The sequence below is a fragment of the Sesamum indicum genome, linkage group LG7, assembly GCF_026168435.1.
Source record: "Sesamum indicum cultivar Baizhima isolate 11 linkage group LG7, ASM2616843v1, whole genome shotgun sequence".
Taxonomy (NCBI): Eukaryota; Viridiplantae; Streptophyta; class Magnoliopsida; order Lamiales; family Pedaliaceae; genus Sesamum; species Sesamum indicum.
In genome coordinates, this window is record NC_142663.1 from 10,950,155 (window position 1) to 10,969,290 (window position 19,136).

The 19,136-nt window shown below is 35.9% G+C and overlaps 1 protein-coding gene across 5 annotated transcripts; it reads left to right on the top strand.

Annotated features, from left to right (window-relative positions):
* Window positions 1–980: 980 nt before the first annotated feature.
* Window positions 981–18,430, top strand: LOC105179698 (Rab3 GTPase-activating protein catalytic protein). 5 transcript variants are annotated; one of them, XM_011103351.3, is made up of 23 exons: window positions 981–1,137; window positions 4,981–5,049; window positions 5,155–5,198; window positions 5,288–5,351; window positions 5,922–6,036; window positions 6,115–6,182; window positions 6,280–6,377; window positions 6,975–7,146; window positions 7,714–7,936; window positions 8,109–8,235; window positions 9,026–9,135; window positions 9,284–9,376; window positions 9,820–9,951; window positions 10,085–10,218; window positions 11,048–11,131; window positions 11,212–11,285; window positions 13,464–13,539; window positions 13,615–13,686; window positions 14,611–14,650; window positions 15,942–16,219; window positions 16,517–16,694; window positions 16,788–16,999; window positions 17,852–18,430. In XM_011103351.3, exons 2-23 carry the CDS (start codon window positions 4,993–4,995, stop codon window positions 18,146–18,148), a joined length of 2,748 nt encoding a protein of 915 aa, XP_011101653.1. In that variant the 5' UTR covers window positions 981–1,137; window positions 4,981–4,992; the 3' UTR covers window positions 18,149–18,430. The 5 variants fall into 5 exon arrangements, with proteins under 5 accessions (XP_011101653.1, XP_088738764.1, XP_020547059.1 ...); XM_088882638.1 differs by having other exon boundaries at window positions 982–1,137; window positions 9,029–9,135; XM_020691400.1 differs by lacking the exons at window positions 981–1,137; window positions 5,922–6,036 and having other exon boundaries at window positions 6,098–6,182.
* Window positions 18,431–19,136: the final 706 nt, after the last annotated feature.

Genomic DNA, 19,136 nt, shown 5'->3' on the forward strand with positions numbered 1-19,136 from the left:
TCGGGAAACCTCGCCCATCAGGTGTGGAGTGTTATATGGAAATGCGAAGTCCCTAGTAAAGTGAAGGTGTTCTTGTGGCGGCTGAGTCATGATGCTCTTCCGACAACGAATAACCTTAGGAGAAGGCGGATTCCTGTGGATGTCTGCTGTCCGCCGGAAGATGAGGACTCTTATCATGCTATGTTAACATGTGACTTAGCCCGACAGGTTTGGGCGATGTCCGGCACTCCTTGGCGGGTGGTTTCACAGTGGAAAGAATCAGCGGTTGAGTCCAGTTCCCCTCCTGTGCGATTATTGCTTGGGCTATTTGGACCAATAGGAACAAAGTATTTAATGGGTGGTCGAATGTAAAAAAAATAATTGGGGGGCAAAGTGCAAAATGCCTCAAACTTTGAGGGTGTCTGCTATTAATCCAAACTTAAGGGGGAAGGGGACTATTATTATCCCTCAAATTCCTATTTACTTTGTGATATGAATTATATGGGTGATAGGAAAAAAATAATAATTATATATCAATTATATTATGTTTACTTAATTTGTTTGGGTTGAGTTATTCAACCAAATATTAATTGGCTCTTGAATTAGAAATAACGTCAAGTAAATATCTTATTTGGATGATACGACTTTTTATACAATCTAATAACGAAAAGTAAATATAATAATGAAAAATAAATGGGAATTAATATATAAGAGATTAAAGTGAAACAAAAAGTAAAAAGTATGAATTGATGAAGAGATTTGGGGGAAAAAATGAAAAAAGAAAGTCTTGCAAGTGGAATAAATGAAAATTTATAGTCATGTCAATATGCCTATTTTAGCACCGCAAATTGAAAAAAGAATTATTATGAAAAATACCGTATAGATTAATAATTAATGGGTAAAACTGTAAAGGATCTCCCTGTATTTTAGTGAAATTGCAAAATGCACCCCCTGTTTTAAAGAAATTGCAAAACCTCAAGCTCATAGTACTGTAGTTATTTGATGATTGGCAGAGTGGTGTAGAGCATGCTCCATTAAGGGAAATACATAAACTAAGTAAACCGGAAAAGGAAAGAAGAGGGGGGCAAAAATCACGGGAATCCAAACATTAACATCCTCGGATCCTCTCCTCCATTGACGGTGAACAACTCGGGCAAGGTACGTATATCTATATATGTATCTCATCGATAGCCTTGATTTTGACCTAGTTCTATGATCGAGGAATGAATTTTGATGTTTATGATCCGATTGTTCCTTGCATCTTATATACGGACCGGGATTTGTAATGCTGTTATCTCTGCCTGTATGTAGTTTCTGAAAAATCTTTTTTATGGGGAATGTGTTGTGTGGTTGAGGTAAATGCTATTTTAGGAATTTTATAGTTTCTTTTTAACTAAATTTTGGTAATATTATTGGGTTTTCAAGAGGAAATTTTGTATTATTCATCACTTGTAAAGTCTTTAGCCGCCATATGCATTTGGCAAAATGCTCTGACATCTTTTTTGATTGAACTTGCTGCTCCTTTCAAAATTAATTTTTAATTATGACGGAACAATGTGGAAAATGCACAAGTCCTCGGCCTCACGAGCTCACAAAGTCTGCTGTTATCATTTCCTTTACAATGCTGGGACATTTAGATATGAGGTAGTTGATTCACTGTTAACATTCCCACTTTGGAAGTATCTTTGGATAGAAGCACTGTTAGTATCTCTAATCAGGCTGTTGTATGCTCCTAATGCAAGCAATATTACCCTGTCCATTGTATTTTCACCCAATCCAACTAACAACGGATGGAATTCTTGTCCAGAGGCCTTCTGCTGGATGAATAAAAATATGTTGGTTCTCTCATTCGACCGGTGCATATAGTTGCTGCAATAATAGTAGTTGTTTCCTTTTGTATGAGTCAGAATCTATTCATTTGTTCCTGCAATTTGTTTATCACCTTGGGATGGAAGATGATTCCATATTGGGTGATTTCAGTTCCTGTTAACCTATGATTAGTGTCTTGTACATCCAACCAAGCGGTGAAGGCATGCTTGAACACTGCTTGTTTGAGTTGAAATAGTTCAAAGCATTTCCTGGATCTTGCAACTTCTGAAGAACTCAGTGAATTTTCTGCCGAAGCCATTCGGTACTTGGGATCCTATGGATGAAGACATGGTCTCTCTGGATCTCACTGAATTTCATTCAGAGGAGGAGCCTTATAAAGATCGTATTGATTCTTATCAAAGCAAGACAGTATTAACTGAGGCTGTTCAAACAGGCATAGGTCGATTATATTATTATTTTGAGATGAACCATTCCGGGCAATGTGTTTATCCTTGATCACCAATGAGTTGCTGAAGAATATACTCTGGAGGGCTCAAATTTCATCCAAGATCAGCTCCCACTTTTAGGTTCTTCTCGTTAAATTTAAAGATAAAAATAAAGATTGCGCGCTTCGCATTACCAGGCAGCTTAATGTTCTCATCTACACCTCCTGATGGAACAACAGAACATATAAATGGCAATACTTTAAGTTTTAGAATAGAGCAGAATCTTTCGAACATGAATTAGAACTTTGAAGCTGTTGTGCTATGAATTTTTAATTTACGTGTTGCGAGGTATTTCCTATCAGTAACCAAGCCTTAACTTGCATCAAGAGTATTGCTTGATTTACCTGCTGAATATTTTGAATCAGTAACTGCTTCTGGTTTTGGGCCGCAGTCTTTCTCCCATGCTGCTTTCGGATTTTAGAGTCATCTAGGAGCCAACCCCAGAGAAAATTGAGAAAGCTCAACGATCTTGTTAATACCATATGTTACCAGCTTAGCGCTTAAGAGCCAGAAATGAAAGATGTTCTGCTTCTACAAAATATGTTTCCTTCCCCTGAGCAGATAATTAAAAGCTTGACAATCAAAGCTAATAAGATTCCTGACCAGTTATGAAAAGGAGATGGAGAAAATGCTAGAAATAGAGACCAATGGGGGTGGCATTCACATAATGCAGTGGCGATAAAGTTCTACTCATTGGAGCCATGCATATTTGGTAAATTTTATCAGAAATAATGGAAGTCTGATGTAGGATGGATCCGTACAGTTATTTGGGCACTGACAACAGGGACAAAATGAGCGATCACTGGGTTTTATGGATTTATGGGGCTATCTAGTATATAGATTTCTGACACCTTCTCATAAATTATGTCAAATTGTGTAGAGATAACGTCAAATGGGTATATAAACTGTATATGAAAGAAAAAAATTTAGGGTCTTCGCCTTAACTCCCTTAAAATCACCTGTGGTTGCTTGTATATGCAACTTAGAGAAACCACAAATTGCTTGGAAAATTCCGAATACTTTATCAGCAATGGCCTGAAAACCTTACAAGAGTTCCGTAGAGCTCTGAAGATGCAATCATGGTAAGATAATCTTCAGTTTCATGGAACCTGGAAGTTCTCTAGCCGACAGAAACGAGACATATTATATTAATAAAATTAAAACCCCTGAACCCCAGTCCACCAGCAAAAAAGAAACTGTAAGGCTCCAGAATTTATTAAGCTGTCTGTTAAAGCCACTGAAAATTATCATAAATATAGGTCAGTTACGCCAACCTCCTTCATTTGATTATTCACCCCCTTCATTTGATTATTCTGGAAAGCAGTTTATTTAAAAGCCATCATCTGGCACTTCGTAACTGTGAAAGGTTTCTACAAACGATCTCCGGTGAAGTTGCTCTGGGAGACTCAAGATCGCTTCAACAAAATGCAAACTGCTGATTTTAGATTTCATCAGAGTGGATGCCCTTGCTGCTGCCTTCATGACCGCATAAAGTATCAGTTTACACTGATTGGTTGTGACAGAGAATTGGAGACTATTAATACATCTTCAGAATTTAAAACACAAGAGAAAATGTTTGGCCTGAAAGCTTAAGTGATGCTATAAATAGATCATCATACAGAATCAAAGGTCTGGTAATGTTAATTCTGGGAGCTGTGAAGCTAGGACTAGAATCATGAAGTTAATTGTGGAAGCCCCTGATAATTGAGGAGTTGTCCTGCTTTTCCTTTATGCAAAGTGGACCAGTTCTGTGGAATGAGATGACTGATGACGATTTACGTTCTTTTGGCAAATATTTGGGACCGATTTATAAGCTGATAAATATAAGGGAGATGCAACTAAGGGATTCAGGTAATATCATCAATATTGACTTCAACTATATTTTAACCCTTTGGAAATCTTTTATTAAACATCTTTAGTCCTAGCATTGCGCTATGATTGTCCACACTTTTCTGGAAGGATGAAGTGTAAGTGGTAGTGTGTCGATCAACCATGGTCCTTTCAAGGCCATTGTTGTTAGGAAACCTTAGCACCAAGTTCTTGTTAAGCTTTAAGTGAAAATCTTAGCTTGCTCCAGAGAAAGCACCAAGTCAGAGAGAAGAGATTGCTCTCTTTCTGAGCTACTCGGTGTCAGAGAACAACTCTGGTCGTGCAATTTTTCCTGATCAATAATCTTCATTAGTTGCCACTTAGACTTCTACTACCTGGTTCAACATTTAATGTGAAATCTTTATCTCCTTTCTCAGATCTGGCTATTACAGTTAAAATCCCTTGTCAGGTAAAAGGCAAAAAAGAGAAAAAAAAAGGACAGTGTTCCTACTGTATAAGATCCTTGCTTTCCGAATCAAAATGTCGTTGTTCTCATCTTTCTACATAATCAAAATACTATAGTATTCCTTGGATATTTCTCTTCTCTGGTTTTCTCATTTTGGTTGACCAATCTCGAAGATCAAGAATTAAAGCTATGAAGTTTGCAGTTTATTATTTATTAAAATTTTGTAATTCAAACTGCCGCTATTCTCTTCTGACATAATCAAAGTCCTAGAATACAGATTGGATGCTCTTCTTGGAACTTTTCATTGTTAATATTTACATAATAACAAAAAAAGACAGTTACAGCTTTGAAATAATGGTCTTTACTGTTTACAATTTGAGACCTTTAGTAATTTTGTTTTGCCTTTTGCAGTTAATTTTTTAGATGATGTCAACTAGCAATTCAAAAAGGGTTGTAGAGGATGAAGAAGAAGAAGAGGAGGTATGACCTAAACTTCTTCACCATTGCAATAGATAATGAGTTTTAAGCAGGGCAGTTTTTATATGTACTTGTTCTTATTTTTTTCCCATCCTAATGTTTTTGCAGTTTGAGCATTTTGATGATTTTACTCTGGCCTCCTCTTGGGAAAGGTATGATATTCCTTTGTCACAACATGACACATTATTCACAAGAAAACCACACACCTGCAATAATTGTACTGCCAATTGCATGTTTTTAGGTTCATCTCTGAAATAGAGGCTGTCTGTCGACAGTGGTTGGCTGATGGTCCAAAGAATCTGCTGGTATGCTTGGTTCCCATCCGTAATTGTTTAAGTTAGAGCAACTCTCTTTTCTGTGATGTCATCCTGCTATCTTGAATTTTGCTTCTTTTTACCAATTTGAATTTAATGGACTTGTATTCATCCTGCTAGATTGCTTGATGCCATTTTCATTAATTTGCAAGTCAAAAAGGATGGTTCTATTTCAATTTTTCTACTGTATATGACGGCAGATGACATCATTGAGGCAACAATTGCCTAGGTTGAGAAGTGCTCTTGATGCAATGCTAAGTATATTTCATCCAGAGGTTTTGGAATAATGTCATACTCAACCAAAAGTGACTGACCGACCCTTAATGATATTTATAAAGTACAGATTGCATACTATTCTCAAGGAAGAAGGTTCTTTTTGGCTTATAATGCCTTATGGACGCATCTGATGAGATATCTTGTATCCGTCCATGAAAATATTGCCACAATTTGGTTTAAGATCCCATTTTATTGTATCCATCCAAAAATAAATGACCATTTGATTATGTCACGTTCTTGATAGGGTTTGTTATCTAGCTTGAGACCTTTTGCATTTGGTTATAGGTAAAGGATGCTGTTCAAATAAATCATTTGAAGGATTTGTACAAGGTCAAATCTGAGTTCAAGTATGCTATTAAAAGTTATTGCATGGAGTACTATTTTGGACCAACTAATGATGGTACTGTCAATGTGATATTAACTTCACAAGGGGTACTTTTTCCTAATTCATATCTTATTAGGCTTCTCATTGGCCTAGGTAAAGGCGCAGATTGGGATCAGACATTGCATGATCTGCAGCTCTGTTTCGGAGTGAAGGAGTTTCTGGTCTCTGTCTGTCTCTCTCTCTTTCTCTGTATGAGTTAACGTTGCTCTTTAGACTAACTGTCTTGTTATGTTTCATGCTCATGTTTCAAACTGTCAGGTGATTGCTCCACAGAGTGCAAGTGGCGTAGTTCTTGACGCACCAGAGGCAAGCAAACTTTTGAGTGCAGTTGCCATTGCTTTGTCCAACTGTTCATGGTTTGGCTGCTATGTGTCCTAGCTCTACTGTTTTCTTCCTTAATTTTCCAGTCCAGTATCAGGAAATAGTTTTCTTTCTTCTTCTTCTTCTTTTAGGGCCGTGAACACGGCTGGGATAAGCACATCAAGAAAAAATTTCGAGATTGTGTAGGGTCTAGACATTTAGTTTTGTGTCCATAAGATTGAGGAAACATTCTGGATATAGAGTAAACGACCTAGTGCTTGTGACTTCTAATGAGGCAAAAACCAACTTCTGAAGAATCTTAATATTGTAGAAGAACATTTAATAATTGTGATATATATATATATAGTATGAATAGTAATGATGAGAGCTTCTTGATAATATTTAGGGGAAGAGACGAAAATAAGTAGGAATATGTTTAGCTCATTCCTGGGAGTGAATATGTTCACAGGAAAGAGAACCAAGCAAGCGTAAGGTTTTCTGTCGGACTACATAACTTTCTTGGTCTTGGTTTAGTCTTGTGTTGATGCATGTAGGTTGCTATTACTTAGACATAATTATACAGTGAGTTTCTTCCAGTATTAAGGACTAAAATACTCAGAGCCATTAATATCATTTGTGGTCATTAATTGCAGCCTGTGGCCTGCATTTGTACCAGTTCATGATCCTTCTCGTAAAGCATATATTGGTATTCAAAATATGGGAACAGTTTTTACTAGGAGATTTGAAGCTGACTGCATTGGTAGCCAAGTCCCTATAAAGCTTATGCATTTGGAAGGATTATACGAGCTGTTTGTTTCTAAGTTTGTAAGTTCCTTTTTATTTTATTTTTTTTGGTTGTTGCAATAAGTTCTATCATTCGCAATCAGCATTCTTGAGCAGTTTGATAGTCTGATTGTATATTGATTCTCGCATTTGGTAATTTGTTTCATATTTTGAGGCTTCAAAGTTTACTGAAAAGCAATATACCATGGTTATGACCATTTGCCTATGGAAGTCTTCAAATGTTTTACTTTTCTGATCAATATGTAGTACATGAAAAAACGTTTTTATGTAGTATTAGCAGTTGCTCATGCTTTTCTTTAATATTTGCTTTTGAAAGAGTGGTACACTGAAACTATCATCATAGAAATGGTTCAGGCTTGTATAGCACATTCTCTAATTAATTGCTATTCCAGTTGAATTGCTTCATTTTGATACCATCTCAACTGTTGCATAAGCACTGTACTCTATCCTCAAGCTAGATAGATGATTCAATGTATTTGCAGGTCCTATTCCCTTGATAGATTTTAAATTATTTTGTTATGAATTTATGGAATCTTTATGATGTTCTATTATACTATTTATAGTCCATTTTTTAAATGTATTCCCAAGGCCTATACTGCGGTTGACTGGTCAATGCATCATTTTGAAGTCCATTTTAAGCTGAAGTTGACCTACAGAACCCCTACTTATGATGATGAGGATGAATTGCAAGAACCCAATATTGACGATAGAGGATCTAGTGAAAATATTGAGACTGACACTCATGGCAAAACACAATGGGATGATGATTGTCCCTGGAGCAAGTGGTATTCTGCGGAGGATCTGGTCAAAGGTGAAAAGCTGCTGCTTATAATATCATAAAGTTGTGGTTGTAGCATTGCTGGTGGTCAAAAGCCTCATTTGTTGATTGCCTGGGTGTGATACCATAAGTCAGTTTCTTTCATGAATGTCATCAGATGGCAAAAATATTTTTCACCTTTCATTTGTTAAACTACCTCATGCAGGATTTCAGTTGCTTGCTATATGGTCTGAGATAACAGCTGAAAGTTCTCTGGATATGGCTGAATTAGAGAATGCCTCACCACTTGAAGCTGATAAGTGGTTCTTGTATCCATGTCTTTCCGAAAATCTGTAAGAGCAGTTCTGCAGTATTTGAGATTTCAAATGTTCAATTGTCATGTACTGGGGAATGTCTAATATGTATTACACCAAGATGTGCTTGTATCAAGTATGGGCAACCTTATTCAAGTCCTTGGGAGATAAATGGGTGATGCATGACTAGTGCTAATGATGAGACTTGTACATGGTATATTCGTGGGGCAATACAATCCTACTCTTACTACAGCAAGATCCTGTATGTGACTAAGATAACGGTCAGCCTGCATTTTTTTGCATAGGCTGTCCATATTGGTTGCTACATTGTCTACATTCGATAGCATGTGAGTAGGAAACCATTAATATCAGTTCCAGTAAACCGAAAGGTTTTCCTGTGACAGATCCTTGGATCATTTGTCCAGATGTTGTTTCATACTCCCATTTCAAATACTTGAATTTTCTGCTGTTTGGACTGCATATGAACTTTATCTAAAACAATCCTTCTGATATGGTTTATCTTTACCAATGGGTTCTATGTTGATCCAACTTGTGGGCTTCTTCCATTAACTTGAGTATGTAAGGGCTTTCGGTGTTTTGGCTTTATGGCTTTGACCCGATTGGAAATGTTGGTCTGGAGATCTTTGCTGCTGTAAACTTTTGAATGCTTTTAGAAGAAAATACTCTAGCTTCCGTCCTCTAATCAATAACTTGTTTCCAAGGAAGCATTGTCCCATTAATATGGATCTTTCATTGTATGGTGCGTAGGAAATAAGTTTCAATCTTTGTTGGTGAAGTGATGGGGTGATGTGTATTTATCCATGTTTAGCAGTGCAATTTCTGATGGAAGAACTATTGGATTTGCGTCCCAGTTGCACCTTTTAGTTAAGGCATTGGAAATGGCGTCAGAGGCTAAATTTATTGAAGATTTTGTATCAGGTTTGAAAATCTTACATACATAATCTGAGGTATCAAAAGTGAACTATAACTGATGCATGTTATATTTTTCTGCACTGCAATTCTATTTATATTCTTCTTTATATTCTCAAATCTTTGATTAAATGATGTTTAATATCTTCACATGCAGTTGAAAATTCAGGTTCCGAAAATTTGAAATCATCAGCAGTTGTACCTCCACCAACTGTTCTTGACCGCGTGCTAAAAGATCTCTTTCATGAGGGTACAAAATTTTTTATTCTTCAAAATTTCAGTTGCAACTTCATACCGTCAAAATAAAATGGCCCTTGCTGAATTTTGTGCCTGTGAAATTATCGGTCAATGTTACCTCTCAGAGCCTATGTAACTGGTGATTGTTGATCTCAGTGATCCAGTTTTGGTTGTAATTCTATAGAGCTCTCTAAATTGTTGTTTGCATCCATTGCAAATGAGTGCATGAACGAAGCCAGAAGAATGAGGAGTTTATGACAGCAATCAATTGGATAAATTAATTCAATATGGTATTCACCACAGAAAATCAACCTTTGCCTTAGATTATAAGAGCATTTACTGAAGATTATAAAGATGTAAACAAGATTTCTTAATTGGATTATGTTGAGGTTTTGGTTGCAGATCCCATGGGTGTCAATTTATTTCTTTTGTTACTTTTCTTTTCTTCCTGTGCAGTTACAGAAACGCAACCAGGTTCCTCTCTGGGCGAGCATAAAAATTCTCGATCTATTAAAGGCGCTCCACTTGAATCACTCTTTGCACAGTTCTGCTTACATGCTCTCTGGTTTGGCAACTGTAGCATACGGGGTATTCCTATTTATAACCTAGTGTTGTATCCCTTTGAAGGAGCTTATTAAGCAACAGCCCTCTCATGTTTATATTCTTTGTTTAACTCTAATTTTACGTCAACTGCTGTTTATATTCTTGTTTATTGGATTAGCAATTGCTGTACTCTGGATAGAGTTTGTTCGCGAGGTTCGTTGGTGTTGGGAAGAATCACAGCCATTACCAAGAATGCCAACCAATGGCACAATCGACCTATCCACCTGTTTGATAAATCAGAAACTGCACATGGTTGGTTTTCTTAATATAGTGTATATGAGAACATGGTCTAAATCTGCTCTCCCTCCTCTCTTCTCTCTTCTCAAGCTATCTATCTATCTGTATCTCTCTGTGAATGATAAACCCTTGACCCTTTCTGATTTTCATTTTGCTCTGTCGATGGAAATTTATTGTTGTGAAGTTACTGGGACCTAAAATTAATTCGACTATTCCTATGGAGCCAAGTTTCTTACATCATGAGCTGGAAACTAAAAGCTTCCTTTATAAAAATTAGAATCGAGAAGAAGTGATTCTGGGAGATGAAGCTGTATAGTTACCCTCTATTTTTTTTCTAAGCTGCAAGTAGTTTTTAAGTTCGTAAAAAATTTTACTAGGAAATTTCAGCACCATTAACTTCCAGTAATATCTTCTTGTCTTATGGAGGAATCTGTATTCCATGGCGTTTCTCTTTAATCTCAAAGTCCTTATGTTGATTTACGAATAAAAGATAAAATATGCTGTTATTAATTGTTAGTGTAATTCCATAGCCATGTATTAACAAAGTATATCTTCAAATGGAGTTGAGACTCGTCAACAGCCTTTTGAATTCAGATTTAGCCAACCCATCTTGTTTTCTTGGTAATTGGAATCTTTTGTTCTTTAACATACACTGGAGGATCCTCTGTAGCTTAGTCTTTGATATGGTCAGTCATTCTACAGTATTATGAGTCGATCAAAAGACATCCTATTGCTGTGAGTTATTGCAGCCTGATGAATTAATCCAAAAACAGCCTATTATATCTTCCAAATAAAATATGTTCTTGCCAAACTGTTAAAAGGATCCTATTGCTGGTTTTTGCAGCTTGCTGTATGCATTGATAAAAAGCGTCGAGAGGTTAAAGGGCAAAACTTTGGTACAAATGATCCTTTGACTTCTCCTGCACAGGTAGTTATTTTGATTTTGTTCCTTGTGATTCGTGTTACATTAACTTTGACCACTAACCTTGAGTATGCATTTTATTGCAGGAAGATCTTCAGGGACCAATGGAGTTTTCTGCTTCTCATGGAGTTAGTGAAGGTTTTGGCAGGAAACATGACAGGTATACAAGCTAGTCGTGAAGTTTTGCTTATTTCTTTAAGAAGGATTTCGTTTCCCATTTTCTTAGCTTCAGATAAGGTATCAAATACAAATTATAACTTTGCTAAAAATCTAGGTGTTTCATTAATGGCATTCGCAGAAACTCCAGTATATCTAAATTTATGCTTCTATGTTGTGAAGTCTTTCAAAGTGACTTCATAATTTTTCATTTCAATTAATTGCAATGATTTTAAATTGAAATGATATCCTTTGCAAACAACTGTATTACCATAGCAATGGGTTAAGACATTGGAAAATAGATTGAGTTGGAATTGGGATGAGATATCTCCAATGATTAAGAGCTCTCTATACTTCATAACTCCTACTTGATTGAGCTCCAGGGGTCCCACACTCCCTCAATGCTTATGATGTCTATGACTTGTTCCTAGAAATTAGGTAGTGAAATATGTTTAAACCTCCTTGATTACTTGCCTCCTATAATTAGTTACCTGTAGAATTTATGTAAAAGACATAGGATACGGATGAAGTTAGGACAGCAGAAAGACTAAAAGATATGAATATCGCCCAGCAGGTTCAGATTGTGTATAGCTAGGGTTTTGTACAGTGAGAGGATTTTTTCTCTATAATATTGTTTGAAACTTATGTGAATTGCACCCGTGCTTATGCAGGAGTAAGTAAATGTCAATAGAAGCATGACAAGGAAAAGTACATTTTTGGTCCCTCCAAAATACCACTAAAACATTTTGATCCCCCCTTATTCACGAATTACAGTTTTGGTTGGACCTTCAAGTTACCATTTTTAGAACTTTTAGTCCCACCGTTGATTTCCCCGTAAAAGTTAACGGATAACGCACAAGGGGCTGGAATTGGGGGGAAATCTGCTGCATTTTGGTGCATAAAAGTGGTTGGGAACAATATAAACCCACTTTGGCTTCATTTTACTACAAAAGTTCTCTCTAAAAAACAACTCTTAAAACCCTCCTCCTCTGTCTCTTCATTTTGACTGAAAATTTTTGACTCATTCACTTGAAATATCACCTTTCTAAGCCATGATTAGAAGCTATTAAAATGAAACTTTTGGCTACAAAAACCACTTGGGTCACTCCAATCTCAACAGCAATTCTATCAGTACATTGCAAAGGTTCCACATCAATGAATGAGCAGATAACACACTTCATCCTTCGAGATTCTAGTATACCAGAATTCCAGTGAACAAAATACCAAACAAGAGTGGTCCACCATTATTTTTCACATACTATAGAACATGTCAATACGCACCAGAAACACTGGCAGCATGTCCCAGAAGAATACCTGATCTTAGCTTCTCAACAAAGAGGCTGTCAGCCTCCAAGTAGAGCCCATATTTGGTATACCCTGCAATCATGGCAGTCCAAGACACCACATTCCTCTCGGGCATTCCATCAAACACCATGCTTGCATCACTGAGAACCTCACACTTGGCATACAACACAATCAGCCTCATCCTAAGGTACACAGATGGCAGATAATGGGTTTTGATCGGTGGGCTTGCACCCTTTGACCTCCTCTCAAACGCTTCTGATTCACACACACATTTAACACGGCACCATAATATTTGAATTTCATGTCAAGACCAGCACATTTCTTGTAATGCATGATCTAGTTGAACGTTGCATCTAGGAGTGTCTGAATTATAGGAATTGGGAGGGAAGGAATTAACTGTTAGTTGATTTTGGGATTAGGGTTGTCCGTTAACTACTAACGGAGAATTAACTGTGGGGACTAAAAGTGTTCAAAAATGGTAATTTTGAGGGACCAAAACTAGGGGACTAAAACTGTTTTAGTGGTATTTTGGAGGGACCAAAAATGTATTTTCCCAAGCATGACATTTACATTAATATAAATTGTGATGTTATTGTTGAGGAATGACGATGAGATTACATATCCTTGTACTGTTACACACTGATACTTAAAATGGTGCTGTGGGCATATCTTTTTTACTGTTTTACTTTTTCCCGGCACAGAAAGAACTATAACATGCCTGCAGATGTTGGTCTGCATCTGAATTCTCTTTAGCCTATTGGTTCTTGTAAATCAGTGAATCTCGGTTGCTTGTGTGGTTCTGGAATGCCAGTAGCTTCTTTTTTTTGCTAGATATCTCTATGTTTCCGCATTTTAAAATAATTGTCTCTACTTGTAGGAATGGTTCATCTGGTGTAGCAGGGTCAATGATGCTCTTGAAAGCACACAAGATTATGCATGCTCCAATAACCCAGGTAGTTTACTATCTGCTGCCTACTCTGAAAGAGCAGTTGAAGGAATAAAATGCATCTCTGTTAACTTTGCTGCAGGATCCACCTCTCATGACAGAAGACATGCATGAAGAACGCTTAAGGGCTGCTGTAGCTTTGGGTGATTCATTTGTAAGCTTAAATAATTGTAGTATATGGTGTTTTCCTTGCCTAAACATGATTGTCTTCGTTTTTGTAAATCATTGTGCATCTCCTTTAATAGAAATGTTGTCTGTACTTAGATTCAGGTCTGTTGTTATTATTGAGTTTTAGCATGGAATCAACAGAGTGGTGGATTTTTAATCTGCATTCAGATATGAAGGTCTTAATACATCTGATATTAAACTTTAATCACCACTTCACCCATTTACAGACCACTGGTAATTACTTGGGTTAATAATGCAACTTAGTAGTCACTTTAAAACTATAATTCACTGGCACTTCAGTTTTCTACTCGAATAAAGAATTGATTTTTCAATATAATTGCCAAATCACATAATATCTAATTGATTGTAGTGACATTTTTTATTTGATTTTCGAGCAATGACCTCCATTTTCTATTTCTGGTATCTGTAATTCACATTGTAATCCCAAATTAAGAGAGAATAACATGATTTAGCCTTTTGAGCATTTGTCTTGTGGATTTAGGTCATATGGTTGAACCACGTAGTTCCTCGTTCTGTTTCTATCTTCACCTATTGAAAATTTTGACAGTTATCAATGGCATATTTACATATGTTTCTGCACTTATGTGTACACACAACCGCCGAATATAATATTGAAGTACTTCAATATATTGGGCAGCCATTTCAGAGCTGTGCAATATCCTAAAATTTTTAAGTAATTTCGTTTAAGTGTTGCTTATTGGTGTCCATGCATCATAGCTTAAAAGCTAATTTTGTTATTAGTTTTTTGGCAGTAAAGCAAGCACTATATGTAGCTTTCCAATTCTTGCTGCTTTTTTGGCAGTAAAGTACGCACTATATGTGGCTTTGAATTCTTGCTGCTAGACATATAATACATGAATTGACTATTATTCTTTCCGTTCCATTTCAGAGCTTCTCTGGTCAACTTGAAAGGGATATTCTGGCCTCTGGTAATTAATTTCACTTTCCATCCTGACTTTTATTACACACTGGCTGCAGTTTCCTTTTCTATAAATTTCTTTTCTGACAGATTTTATGCTCAAAATGATGGTTCTCTCTCTTTCAGAAGCCACCTTCTGTGACGAACTAGAATAATGAAAAATAAGTTAGGATCTTCATCACTACTTTATGAAGAATGCCTTATTGGTGTTCTCTAACACGATTTTTTTTTGTTTTCGGTACTGGTAAACTCTAACACGATTTGGTCTGTCAAGTTATCTCTTCACACAAGTTGACATGTGTTTCTCCCACTGTTCCTACTTTGCTTCCTTTTTTTCTTTTCCAATCAAATTATCTTCTTTGACTACTCAAAGTATGTATGTCATGAGTCAAATAAAGTAAAAAATAATAGAAGAATCTTAGTATAATTGTTTTTCATACTCGGTATATTTAAAATCATTCACAGGCATAGAGTGTCTGACATGCACTAGCTAGTCTGATTAGTTGGTCTTTTGATTTCTGCAATAGTCTATGGAAAAGATGGTAGTCATTTGAGAATGTATGAGAAATTCCAGAATCCAGCTGGAAGTCTTAAAGCTGCGCATAATTTGCCTTTTAGCTATCAGCATTATCCTGTACGGTCTTTCATTTTTCTATATCAAAGTTACGCCTTTCGTGGAAGACAATTGCTTGATTTGAAATTAAATGTTCAATCTACCAGGCTGGAGTTTCTGCTTTCTCTCTTCTTTTACCTATTTTGTTTCTTTGTACTTGTTATTTGTTCTTTTTGCTTTTCTCTTTTGGTGGTGACGGCTAGGAGGAACGAGGTAGCTGAATTTGTGCTCTCTGAAACCTAAGTATGGGGTTGTGGTTATTATCAGCATTGGGTACCTATGGTCGCCTGCCATGCTTCAAAAGGATCACTTACAACCATGGTTTGAAAATGTCAAGAGTATTTTACTGTTGCATTGCCCTTATCCTTCCGCGTGTAAAATGACAAATATGAGAAATTCAAGTGTAAGATGTTGACTTACAGATGACATGAATTTTGTTGTACCCAAGTCAAGGGCCCTAACTGATTCTAGGGCTTGCTCTTTTCGGATTCCATCATTTTGTTTAATCTGAAAACTAAAACACACAAACACACTTCTTACTGAAGTTTTGCTTCACAAACATATAGGGTGACAGCATGATGTATGGATTCGTTATCCACTGAAATAGTGTGCTAGAATGTTAAAGTACATATGCCAGCATCATGGAGTATTCTGACCATGGAAAGATTTTCTTTGCATCTGACTGCAGACATGTCTGCATTTAAGGCAGCTAATCCGGAAGCTGTCTTTGAAGATTTTATTCGATGGCACTCACCAAAGGACTGGGAAAATGATGATAGCGAGCAGACTGGAGTGTCTCAAATTAATGCCACGGAAGTGTCAGAAATCAAGTGGCCTCCTTCTGGAAGACTTTCAGAGAGAATGTCTGATTATGGGAACTCATGGAGAAAGATCTGGAATGAAGCTTTGCCTTTGCCTGCTTCTCAACAGAAACCACTCCTGGATCCAAATAGAGAAGGAGAAAAGGTATTCTATTTTTTGGATGATTTTTAGGCTATTTTCACCTCTTCATCTGCTACTCTAAAGTTGAGTGAACAAGTTTTGGAGGATACAAAATTGAAGTAGGTCTAACATTGAAATCATATTTGAAACAGAAATTCATAATAGAAACCAGCTCCATGGCATGTCAATCAACCTGTTAAAATATTTAAGAGTAAATAGTTCTGCCGGAAGTCAGATAAAGGCATCAACTTACTTTTGCTTCAAACATTCTTGCCTTTCTTGTTCTTTCATTATTATTGATATTATGTCATCTTGAGTTAGGTTCTTCACTACTTGGAGACACTTAAACCATATCAACTGCTGGAGCAAATGGTTTGTACTGCCTTCAGAGCAGCAGCTGACACTCTTTATCAGACTTCATTTGGCAATTTGAAACAGATGACTACAAAAATTGGACAATTATATGTTACTATGGCATCTACGCTAAAATACTTGCAGTGTAATGTCTTTTGGATACCTTTTACTTTGCAATACTTCATTGTTTCGACAGTGCTTTCAGGAATTTACTAACTGCTGCTTGTTTCTATTACAGCACATAGTACGATCAGTGATAGTGATGTTATTGAAGACCTCAGACGACTATGCACTACTTTTGGACACATTGAGAAGTTAATTCTACTTGCAGCATCTCTTCACCGCAAATTCTTGCAATCACCACACCTTGCAGAAGCAATTTTCAGTGATTGCTACGACTACTATCTCCCAAATATGGGAACAGGCTCTGCAAAAGGTGATACCAAGAAGGTACACTTCCGCTATGCCACTTTTCATTTGAGAGGTCTTTCTGGTATATATGTTGTTGCATGCCCCCTTTGCTCTTGGGTAAATCATTGTCTTCAAATGGGTTAGTTTGGATGAATTTTTTAACCTGTCTAAAAGCCACGGAACATCTCAAAGAGTAAAATAAACATATCTTATTTTTGTTAGGAATACATATTAATTATGTATGTACATTTGCATTTTTACAATACGTATATACATCAATATAATTTTTAAAAATTATTTTGAAACATATACACTCACACACACACACACATATATATATATGCACATATGAACATAACCAAATCAATTTACCGTTGTATAATATAAATATTTTAAGTATTAATGTATATTCATAAATGAAAAAATGTGCAATATACTTTAGGGAATGACTATAACAAACATAATTTATGAAAAGTCACGCATATAAAAATTATATAATAACTCAATATCTTTTAGAGGAATGATTGTGACAAACATACTTCAAGGAATGTAAATGAGAAGGGGGTTGCATGCATTTAATCCTATATTCTAATTATTACATATTTTATATATTTTTTAAAATATTAAAACATTGAATTAATTAGTCTACCCACACAGTTACACATCTTTCAGTTAGTAATTAAGAACATTTTCCAAAATCAACGCAAAAAATACGAAGCACTCTTGAAACAATCTCAATAAATCCTGAAGATCTAATTGAACATAGGTATAAGTTCTAAACAGTGATTGACTAACTAAATCAGTAGAAGAATACATGAAACATTGTTTTATATGCAAAAAGGAGTAAAATATACTGCTTTGTAGATATAACCTTGTCATTTACCTCACCAGGAATTTGACAAAAGGCAACAAGTAAGCTTGCGTGACAGAAACTTAATCATCGGCATGTTCCCTCCACCAACGGCGAACCAGTCATGGAGGAAAGTGTTGAGCATGGGAAATCTCCTCAACGGCCATGAACCGATCTTCAGGGAGATAATATTCTCTAAACGTGATCATGTGAGTGGAAGCTATTACTCTGCCCCTACTCCTAATCTTTTTCAACAAGACATAGAAACATACAGAATGTATGTATGTGGAACGTCGAATGACCTTAGGGTAGCACTTGCTGTTACCTCATTTGATTAAGTCTCATCGTCCTCTATTTACTTTTTCCTCTCCTCAAATCGGCAGAATTTGTATATTTCTATGCACTCATAATGTTAGAAATTTGATCTCTTAGACTGATTGATACCAGAGGCCAAACTTGAAGGGCTCATGAGCTGATATAAAAGAAGCTGACATGAAGGATCACAGTTTAAATAGCCGTACAACTGTGAAGAGTGCCTAAATATGTTTTTATCATATGCAATGAGTGCATTTGTTATTATTTACTATAAAGGGTAATACAGTACAGAGCATTTGAAGCAATTCTTCTCTGAAGATCATATACTGCAATCAAGTTATTTATCAACTTGTTACTGACAAATAAGATGAAATTTTAAAGGGTAATACAGTACAGAGCATTTGAAGCAATTCTTCTCTGAAGATCATATACTGCAATCAAGTTATTTATCAACTTGTTACTGACAAATAAGATGAAATTTCTTTTACAGTTTGTATTTTTGAACTGTTTGTATAAAGTTGATTTAAGTCAAAAGTTATAAATAATTTTCTACCAATTTCTTCAGTTTATTGGTAAAATTATAAATATTAATTTTTTTTTTACACTTCAATTTCAACTTTTCTTCATTTTTAATTTGTGCTTTTCAAATAATTTCAACTTTTACTATTGCGTAATTTATAATTTTCTTTGTAATTTATTTACACTGCAAACGTAAAAGTTATTGCAAACAACTTTTAGTATTTCTTTAATCTTAGTAGCTTAGTAGGTATTCTAAATTTAAGTCCTAAGTGTTCCTCTTATCCTTATTAGCTACAATTGTGATAAGTATTCTGACAGTAGTAATATTATTATAGCAGATGATGTGTACCTATTACAGCAGCGTGTTACTTTTGTAGTGATAATACGTTTAATGTTTTTTTATTGGAGTAAATATCGACTTTCCATTGTTACAAATTCAGATGATGGATTCAAAAATTTCGAAAATTCTAAGCAAATATTATCCTAATAAAT